The 11054-nt window shown below is 41.6% G+C and overlaps 1 protein-coding gene across 1 annotated transcript; it reads left to right on the top strand.

Moving 5' to 3' along the window:
* The first annotated feature begins 6772 nt into the window (after window positions 1-6772).
* On the top strand, window positions 6773-10394 carry LOC102206345 (rho-related GTP-binding protein RhoU-like). Its single transcript, XM_005749599.1, has 3 exons — window positions 6773-7584; window positions 7818-7876; window positions 8990-10394. Exons 1-3 carry the CDS (start codon window positions 7314-7316, stop codon window positions 9479-9481), a joined length of 822 nt encoding a protein of 273 aa, XP_005749656.1. The 5' UTR covers window positions 6773-7313; the 3' UTR covers window positions 9482-10394.
* The last annotated feature ends 660 nt before the right edge of the window (window positions 10395-11054 follow it).

Genomic DNA, 11054 nt, shown 5'->3' with positions numbered 1-11054 from the left:
GGGGGGGGTTGTACAGGAACCAGCAGGGAAGCTTTAGAGGACAAGGCACAAAAAAGGAGGGGAGGTAGAGGTGGAAAGAAAGAGAGAGAGGGCGAGTGTGTTTCTCCAAAGCCAGTGTCCTCTCTTCCCCTCTTCAGGGGCCTGTCCAGAGAGCCCTGTCCTAAATCACTGGCCCCCGAGGGAAGGCTCTCCATTGTGAAGAGATGGCCCCTGCAAGCTGGGCCGCCAGCTGCCACTGCTGCAGCGTCATGCCCCCCTCACCCTCCGCGCACACACACACACACACACACACACACACACACACACACACACACACACACACACACACACACACACACACACACACCTCCTCCCTACATCGCCTCCACCTTTAGCAAAATGACAATGCTCCCCGCAGTCGTGGCCAGAGGCCAGTGAAGAGCATTAAAAAGAATTTGAAGGAGACACTTGAGAAAGGCCACAGTGGAGCGACACATTTTTTGGACAAACATTAATGATGACAAATTCAAAAGTGGGCTACAGTGCATGACACGGTAACCTGGACAAATCTGACTGCCAGCCGCCCAGAGAGACTGAAACCAAGAAAAGAAACACCGAAAGATTTAGTGTGATCGTTTTTAACTTACTGCAGATGATGCAGGGATCGAAGCTCCTTCTGAGTCTTCAGCATGCTCCTTTTTTGTTTACTTTAAAGGTACAGTCCCAGCCTGGACTTTTTTCTCTCTGAAAGAGACACTTTGAGTATCATGTTGTATAAAATCAGATCCTTATTTAAACCTTTGGACGGGAATCATAAAATCAGCACAGTTTATCAGTCGTTCGTCAGGTAATTACACTTATCTTATCAACTAAGACTTAGTCTCTTTACGTATTTGACGCCCACCCCCGTCAGTTCAGAGCTACAGTCTCTAGACTACACCGTGATTACGCTGTTAACCCCTTAACACCTAGTGTTTATCATATTGGATAGATACGGTTTTTGAGACTTCTACATCATCAGTGTGATTTTTTTCCATTGAAAAAAAAAAACTTAAATAACTTGCACAATACATAATACAAAAAACTAAACAATGATAGATATATCAAATATGGTACAAATTAAAGCTCATGTATGCAAATTAATATCTATTTTTTAAAATGTTTTAATAATTATCAGATCAAATTATCAATAAACACTTTATTTTAAAAAATCCTCTCATGATTGAGGCTTTAAAGGGTTAAACTACCATTTAGATGAAGTTTAGCTATATGGCTGCTAGTTAACTGTATGATACGGTATTATCAAAATAACGAACTGCACCTTGTATCTTAGTGTTATGTAATCTAGTTGTTATTACAATTTTCACTTTCAGTTTGTCTAAAAGCTCAGGCAGGTGCACCTTAGCACTTGAAAATGCAAAGTAAACCAGAATTGAGTGGGTATTTGGTTATTGACCATTCACAGTCTTTAAAGTATCAAAACACAAACTCCAAGAATCCTGTGACCATATATGTAATCACATGACCCAAATGTAAGTGTCATTTTATAGGGTAAACTGGAATTTCTTATTTTGCTTTTGCTCACAGGTTACTTCAGTAATCTGTGACTAGGATTCATCTGTAGCACGGGGATTGGTGTCTCCCTGTGACAGCTACCTGGCCCTCCCTGAGCCTGGTTCTGCTGGCGGTTTCTTCCTGTCAAAAGGGAGTTTTTCCTTTCCACTGTCACAAAGTGCTTATTCATAGGGGTTTATCTGATTGGTGAGGCTTTCTCTGCATTATTGTAGGGTTTTTACCTTATAATATAAAGCAGTTTAAGGGAACTGTTGCTATGATTTAGCACTATATTGATTAAATTGAATTGAACTGAAATGATTTGAAGATTCCACAATACACACTCTGTGTCAGGGCATAATTCTGATGAACTCTATGCACCCATGATAAAAATGTGGTAAGTTGTGCAGAAGTTTTAACATATGGAAAATGAGGGAAATTTAAAAATATTATAATTCTTCAGAGAGTTGGTTATCACAGCCAATTAATTATTAAGCAGGTCCTTAATCAGGGATGTGATGAGAGCCCAAATGTTCAATTCAAAGTTGTCTTTTTATACTTGCACTGCAGCTGTAAACTAATCTTGACGCGCAAGAACACAGATATCCAATGCTGTCACAAGTATGAAAAGAAAGTCAAAAATAGAACTTTTTTGGTTTTAAGCATAGTGTCTGGCAAACACTAGACAATAACCTGCTTTTCTGTAAAACCCTCAACGTTGCAAAACCTTTTTGGCCAGAAAAGAAAATGAACTACAAAAATTAGAAAACATATTTATTAGTAATATTTCAGATAACAATTCAACAACAGATATTATATACCTGAAACAAATTGTTGATGTCGTTGTCCCGGGGTCGTTGGTCCAGGTTTCTCTGGTTTTATATTTTTGATTATTCTTGGTTCCAGTGTCAACATTATTGTTGACATTTGGGCTTTCTGTTATGGTGCTATGGTTACTTTCAGGTTATCTGTGTATGTAGCTAACAGGAGGTTGTTTACCAGTTGGGTTTGTGTCATACTGCCTGTTACACAGCCAACCTTGACATAAATATCAACATGTTGCTTGAAAACTCAGAGCACTACCTTTGTACTACCCTCTTGGTTTTCATGCTGCAACTGTGCTGATTGATAGCAGATGGTCAGCAAGACATCTTCCCAACCTGTTAAGTCCAACCTTGAGTAACATGAGCTCTTGAATGGAAGTTGACCATGTCAACACTTCACCTGTCCATCAGCTAAAGCATGAAGCACAGGAAATGCCACAGACTTTCCAATCACAGTGAGTACCTAACTGTTTTTGAGTGGCCCAGCCAATGCCCAGGACACAGCTGAAGATGGTCATTGACAGATTTTTCATACCCAGTGAGATAAAGCTTGAAAAACAGGAAGAGTTGTCTAAATGGCTGAAATTCATGTATATAACTGAATTTTTAGCAATTTCACCCTATTGGCCTTGTTTGACTGACCTGTGGTAAAGATGTATCCAAAAAAACCCTGACACAATAACTGCTGCAGCTTCCACAAAATGTTGGATCAACAGAGAGATTTCTGTAATTTTCAGTAATGCACATATAATATCATTGCAAGCAACTGTGTAATTGTTCTTTTTGTAAGTTTCTTTTTTTACTGCTATGAAAAAGAGTATAAAAGAGTGTCTCAACATCTGCATGCACTTGCATTTTGAGTTAAATATAAACATGGTCATTGGATTTTTTTTGATCATCGTAAATGTGAAATGTAAATTCGACATCATAAGAGCCCCAGCAGAGATATTGTTCAATGTATTCTTTCTTCTTACTCTGCTTAATTTTATTAGTTAGTTTTATGATTAGCAAACATTTTGAAAAATGAATACATTAAGGGGTTTCTCAGTCAAAATTATTTTTATGCACAAGGCAGAAACTTTCTAAAATGTTATCAGATGATGGCTTTCTCGCTCATGTATGATCTATTTGAAACGATTTATCTTGGAAAAAAAATGATGGAGATGCGCAAAATGAGCTGTGCTGCCTCACCAGGAGAAACTGTTGAAAATTCATTAAAATGACACATTCGCACTCACTTTTTGTACCCTTAAAAGAAAGAAATGTCATCCCCCCCACTACTGCCATCAGTTCCTCTGCTCTGCTGGAGGATTTTCCCATCCATAGCTAAGGGAGGTATGCTCCATTGTGCAGCTTCTAATGATGATTGTAATGATGGCTTGTCCATCTTTGATAAGAAACAGCACGCCCCTCATTAAAGGCACTGGGGCCCTGGTTCTCATGGCTGCCGGTGCTTCCCCAGGAGTTGGACAGCAGGCGAAGGGGAGGCGAGACGACACCCGTGGCACACGCCTGTTGACCGTGCCACAAAGCAAAAGCGTGTGACACTCGCCCTACCCCCGCCGCTCCTATTGTCCTCCCCATGGGTCCCACAGACAAGACCAATCCTGTTACCCTCCCACCCCATGCCCCCCACGCCCACATCCAACAACACACACTGCTGCCTAACACTCCCCTCCATCCTTTCTCCCTCTCCTTCATGATCAGTTTTACCAATCAGCTGATCGCTCCCTTTCTCACACACCCACCAGTGTTGCCTTCCTTCCCTTCTCTCCCCTCCCCACCCTCCGCCCACCTCCTCCTTAACCTCCCCTCTTTCTCCATCAGCTGCTATGTAAGGTGGAAATCCATCATTATGTGTAAAGAAGGTGCTTGTGCATGCTGCTCAGCCATTACAATGCATACACACAAACACACATGCATGCAAACACTTATTTGGGGTGTGTTGGGTTGGGGCCTGATTGGTCCAGGAGGTTTTGGGTGGGGGACTTTAATTCACTGATTCAAATGCAGACAGTATTTCTTGGTGGTGTTGGTGGAGGAGGGTGTGGCAGGTGGGTGGGGTCTGTATTTTAGGGATGCTGGATAGTGGTCACGGACGTGGGATGGAGGAAAGAACAGGAGGAGGGAGGCACGGGGTGATGGGAGGGAGGATGAAGAGGAGGGGGAGCTGCAGCGGCTGCCGGGGTCAGGACTGTGTGTCCTGGGAAAGTTGGGTTCTCCATTTAAATCTGCACATGTTGTGGCCTTCTGGTGGCTGCGTGAATGTGCACGCTGACAGATGGCCCCGGCCCATAACTATAGAGTCCATGCACCCCGGTCCCCTGAGGGAGAGAGCGAGAGAGTGTGACAGATAGAGATAGAAAGAGAGAGCGAGAGAGAGAGAGGTTGCTAGAGAAGAAGAAGAAGAAGAGAATGTAGCGCTCAGCTGATCCCATCAAAAAGAGAGACAAGGGATCGAGGAAAGGCAGAGTAAGGGGAAAGAGGAGGGATGTTGCATGTGTGTGTGTGTGTGTGTGTGTGTGTGTGTTCATAAAGGGGGAGGGGTGGGCCCTTAATCTCAAACTCTAAATTGAGTTAATGTATTTGCTTGGTCTGCATACTCCAAAAGGAGGCCTGGGGTCCCCAAAGATTCTGATTAGGTGTCTAGTTTATCAGATGTTGGAGGGTGGGGAGGGTTTAGGGGAGACTGTTTGTACATGAGTAGAATAGCAGCTTTGTATGTTAGGTGTGTGTGTGATTGTGTCTCTGTGTTGATGAGATTTATGTGTTTGTGTGTGCGTTGCCAGCTTCAGACGCTGCCCCATGTCTCCATTCACTGAGCTGGTAGATCTCTGGTGCGTTCCTCTTTGTTAATCCTTTTAGGCAACAGTGTCCTTCGCTGGTTTAAGATGATTTCTTAGCAATGTTTCGTCTGCCTTCAGGACGATGAATTGTCTGACTTTGAAGACAAACTTTTTTAAAAGCATTAATATCATTTGCAGATGACAATTTTAAAAAAACAAACGGTTTGGTGTAATGACTTGATCACAGTTTATAGACTGCATTATGTTCAGAAATCCTCTGTAAGGGTAGAAAATGAAAACTTTTGCTTCCACACTTTTGTTGCCTACAATTATTCATATTTTTATGCAGATTATCAAACAAACACACAAATTAAAATAAGTAAAAAAATAGATTAAATAAAAGTAAATTGATGAAAATGGGCCTTTTTGGATTTAATTGTAAATAAACATGTGGCTTGATTGTTTTTATGAGTGTTTACCTTTTGGAGTCAATATGGCTCTGAAGCATTTTACATTTTGTGTCACAACTTCACAACTTTATATCAAACAGAAATAAGAACAACTGGAGGACGTCATCTTGATAGTCTCTAATAAATACCATCCTTCTGGTTCCACTTCCTCAGCTCATGCACAGAGTGGTTGGAAATCTCTTCTTATCCTGAGGTATTAAGTTCTTGGAGTTTGCTCTTCTTTTTGTATTTGTAGATAAAAACACAGCTTCTTTGAGAAACAAATAGGAAACAAAGGGTTTTCTTTGCATATAGAGAAAGACAGAAACACCTGATATTTCTGTGCTGGGAGAGAGATTGTAAAAGGACGTCCTCTGGACAAATACTTCAACAATGCCAATTGCCATTAAAGAAACGGGAACACTTCATGCAATGTGTCCCTAAGAAATATATTCTTGTTCTCACTCTGTGGGGTGCTGTTGCTGTTAAATGCATGGCAACACATTCTGCCTCCCACATTCTGCCTCCCACACATTTCTCCAGGAGACTGCTGTGCAGAAATCACACACTTCACACAAAGGTGCCGGCTGGGCTTAGTGAAGCAGTTTCTCACCTCGTCTGTGATGACAGAATAAATCAAGGTTAGTTTATTTCATTGGGTAGCTGTAATCCTAATATTCAAAATCAATCACAATCTGCAAGAATTAAAGTTCCCTGTTTGACTCCATAAAGGAGAAAAAAGTATTTGTTTTTAGATTATTATTACTGGTCCAGTGCTTCATACTTTTATCCAAATTAATTTGGAAACTAATCTCAAGGGTTTGACCTTAAAACACAAAACTTTCATGTTACTTTGATCACACACATCAGAGACAATTTCCCTTTTTAAATAAATGCTGAATTAGATAACTATGAACTATTTATGATATTTATGGTCACTGTGATTTTTACTGAGGGTGTTATAACAGCTTTCCCCCGTCACGATATGCAGCCGCCTCTCGCCACTTCTGATGTTTTCAGCCTTCCCTCTCTTTCTCTGCTGAAGCATTAGACCTGCAGTCTACAGCTTGTCTGAGTAATGATTTGCTACTGCTCCTTCAGTCTCCACAGCTGAAATGATTTAACCACCAGAGGGCATAGCAACGCTTCTTTCTCATTTTCACTAAGCAGCAGGTTGGCAGAAATGAACTGATGTCACAGTAACAGTGAGTCAGCATCTGTATTTATCTTTTGTTGCTATGTATGTTATTATGTTGGCTATTTCGTCAACATTAACATTTATTCAGCAGAGGAGTTTCATGGTGCTCCATCTGCGAAGATGATTTCTTTTTTTCTTTTTGTATATAGGAATGAAATCAAATCCGTATTTAACGGTAAACGTTTCTGGTAAGCTTAGCTGATTTCACTTGGAGAGCTCTGCAGCTTCAGATGGCGCTCAGCTCTGTAAGCCTCTTATAGGAGACACGACCACAGCAGATGCAGGGAGAATGCCAATCAGGAGCTCCTGCTGAGCAGAGAAACCCGACGGCTGTGCCACTGCCTGCTCCAAATATCTGACATGGTTAACACAAATCTCCGAAGTACCATTTAGCGTTTTAGATTTGCAGTAGAGAAGCCCAGTCAGAAGAAACAGTGTTCAGGAAAATGGAGCAAACGGGAAGCCTCCAACAAATCTGAACCGCCATAAAACTTCGGATCTTCTTCTGTGCAAAGGCAGAGCCATGCTCCCTCAGGATATTGGGAAGCAGAAGCCTCGCCTTGTGTCGGACCCGGTGTGTGCAGGGGACTGTCCCCCGGTCCCGCCTCTGCGCCTGAAGAACCGGGACTTTCCGCTGAGCATGAAGCGCCTTCGTTCCGGCTCCGCGCCCGAGCGCAAGGTGCACTGCGTCCTGGTTGGAGACGGAGGGGTGGGCAAAACCAGCCTCATCGTGAGCTACACCACCAATGGATACCCAACAGAATATGTCCCCACAGCGTTTGACAACTTTACCGGTAAATCTTGATCGTTAGTGCAGCTGATCCAGCGACACACACACACACACACACACACACACACACACACACACACACACACACACACACACACACACACACTTCTTACATGCCTTAGTTGGTCGTTTATCCACATTTTCGGTCACAAGAAGCGTTTATTGCTGCAAAGCTTACTGAAGCTGTAAAGGATCATAGCTCAAAACATACTGTAAGCTGTCTTTTGATCTTCTTAGCGATGGTTGTGGTTGACGGAAAGCCGGTGAGGCTGCAGCTCTGTGACATGGCTGGACAGGTGAGCATCAGCTTTTCTTTTTAGTTTCTTATTTTAAAAAGCTAGCAATTGATATGATGAATTGGAGAGCTGGAGTTAAAATATTGATGTATGCAGTGTAAATTAAGTTTACTCCTCTCTTCCTTATAATGCGTTGCCATGATAGAAATGGGGGCTGGTTGATGGATCGATTAATGTAAGTCATCAGTGATCGATGAGTAGTTGTCAGTCATTGGATCCAAAATTTGCAGTGATTGTTTGTGCTGGCTGCCCCCTGCAGAGTACACAAGGATTTAAGTCCAGAGGTAAAAGCAAGTCCTGGACTTAAATCCTTTATCACCCCTTCAGTTTGAGTTGCCCACCAATCCCAAGTATGTCCCTGTAAGCCCCCAGTTTATGTCGCCCCCTGCAGGAATAAGTGAGTTTGTATTTCAGTAGTTTTTGTTTGTTTTTGTTTTTTTTGTGGTCCTTGTGCTCTATCGACTTTTTGAGGATTCTCTTATCTTCACCCTTTCTCTAATAGACTAATCAGTGATAGATTGGACAAAGATTTACACCCAGGTTGTTTTGTTCTTTATAAAATAAATAATAGGGTTGGGCTATCCAACTTATAACAAAACCCTTTTCCACGCAGAGTGTCCTTATCACCGTAAATGATCTACAGATGAATGGCCCCATGAATGTAATCTTGTATGAGGAAGACCAATAGCAGTAACATCAGCATAACAGAAGCTGCTGAAAACACTCATTAAAGAATCAAATTGGGAATTAGCCATGCTCGCAGCAGTACTTGTGCTCAGTTCTGATCAGTGTAAGTAAATAAACTATATTATTTATTTCTATATATTATACTTTATCTGTGTTTCTTTTATGAGTGAAAACCAGCAATCACAATATTTCTGTAACAGGGTTAGGGCACTTACAATATTATAAAATAATAATTATTCCATAAGGAATATCTCCTCAGTGGAGTCAGCAGGCTTGGATCTGAGAGCCACAAATGAGGCGAGACAGATACGCCGCTGATGTTGATTTTTGTGGGAATAACTGACACAAACGCTGAATGAAGCCACCTGTCTGTCTGTAAAACAAATCCGCTTGATTATAATCTGGTTTGTCTTCATATTCATGCAGGGGAAGTTGGAGAGCCTCCGGCCCTTGTGCTACAAAAATGCTGATGTCTTCCTCCTCTGCTACAGCGTCGTCCGTCCCTGCTCTTTCCGTAACCTCACTACCAAATGGCTTCCTGAGATCCGTCAGCACTGTCCCAGCATGCCCGTGGTCCTGGTAGGCACCCAGCTGGACCTGAGAGAAGATGTTCAAGTACTGATCCACCTGGCACAGAACCAGCAGCAGCCAGTGTCCACAGAGGAGGGCCAGCGGCTTGCCCAGGAGCTTGGGGCAGTGAGTTTTGCAGAGTGCTCAGCACTGACTCAGAAAAACCTGAAGGACACTTTTGATTCAGCTATCTTAGCTAGCATCCAGTACACAGAGAGCAACAACTTCCAGCAGCAGAAGAGGCTAACGCTCAGGAAGAAGACCCCTGATAAGATCAAGAGCCTTTCAGAGACCTGGTGGAAGAAAATCAACTGCCTGATGGGAGAGCAGAGCTGTGAATTCAAATGAACACAGTTTGATTACAAACCTGAGTGATGTTGTCTTTTACAGAGCTGACCAGGTGACAGATAATGCCAGTAGAGGAGGCAGAGCAACACAAGTTCCTGAAATAATTCAAATAGCAGTTAAAAACTCTCAAACTGACAGGAAAATTCTGCTAGAAAAATGTTAATAGATCCCCAACAATTGAATAAGTGCATGTTAGAGTACATAGAAAATGAGCTGCACAGCCAATGTAAAGAGTCTTTGTCATTTATGAGGTATCTAGAGTATAAAGACAGATTTTAGTAAACTGCATTATGTAGTAGAAATGTAGTACCTGTAGTCTTGATGCATGTTCAATCATCCAGCTACGGAAAGATGTTTTTGTGCTGCGTTGATTTTTGACAATTTATTGAAGTGCAGCACTGCATTGCAGGAGCACTGCACTGGAATCCTGTTACTAAACCATCAACCACATAATTGCCATCAACAAAAGAAGGTGGTTGCAAGGAGAAATATTCAGCAGATCATTCAGTGTGCAAAAAGTTCCTAAAACACAACTAGGACTCGAAGATATTTAATAAAATAATGAAAGTAATGTTAATATGAAATGCACTTTGTAAACAATGAACGAATGATGCATGTAAGAATCATTTGTACTCTAAATCATTTTTCCTGACTTGTGAACTGAGAAATGAGCAGAATCTGAGGCTACATGTAGATTTGTGATTGTGGGTTCATATTTTAGCCCTGATTTCGTTAGCCTCAGTCATCTAAAGGGTAAAAAAAAAGAAGTATTTGGTTTGTTTGTCACTTTTACACCCAAACATTATATACTCTTTGTTGGTTGTAGATTATTTATTGTGTGTTTATATTTATTGATTTGAATGCCATTCCTGATCATGAAATATGCTCAGAAGCCTTGAATAAAAGTTTATTACACCTGTGCAAGATCGTTTCTAAAGCGCTATATAAATACAGGCCATTTACCATTTACCATTTTAACAACAGAACAAAAGAAAGGTCACTTATAAAGGACTAGAAATCGTAGGACAAAACTTGAATGATTTGTTTGTGCACTTTTATCTTTCAACAGAAAGCTCAATATCAAATTAGAGCATTAATTGTTGATTGAATTAAGTGTTGCTGATTGCGTACTTAGCACTTTGGTCCACCTAAGCAACTCTACAAACTCTACAAAACCCGACTTGACAAGGTGAACCTACATGGATAAAAAGTATCTCTATCTTTAGAAGTTGGTTTTGAAAGCAGGCAGTCAGAGAGCAACTCCTAGTAAGCTGGTAAGCCAGCCTGTGGATTCATTGTGAACCTGGTGGAGTCTCCCCCACTGGCAGCCTCCTCTAATAGAAGCAGACAGGACCACCTGGACTGGATTAGACCAGCTTATTTAGCCTGTGTCTCTTCACATGAAGGCGCGCCTCTCTCACACCTCAAGAAGCAGGAAACGCAGATTGGTACACTTTCATTGGTTTAGCAAAATCTCATGTGCAAACTGTAAGTATAAGAAAAACATTTACAGCACTTTACACACACAGACTGCTCAGCACACACACAATATGCATTTTGTACTTTCATTTTC

This window comes from Pundamilia nyererei, unplaced genomic scaffold, assembly GCF_000239375.1.
Source record: "Pundamilia nyererei isolate P.nyererei 1_Seehausen unplaced genomic scaffold, PunNye1.0 scaffold00250, whole genome shotgun sequence".
Lineage (NCBI taxonomy): Eukaryota > Metazoa > Chordata > Actinopteri > Cichliformes > Cichlidae > Pundamilia > Pundamilia nyererei.
The sequence above is the reverse complement of the archived record's forward strand: the minus strand, read 5'-3'. Positions and strand labels throughout refer to the sequence as shown.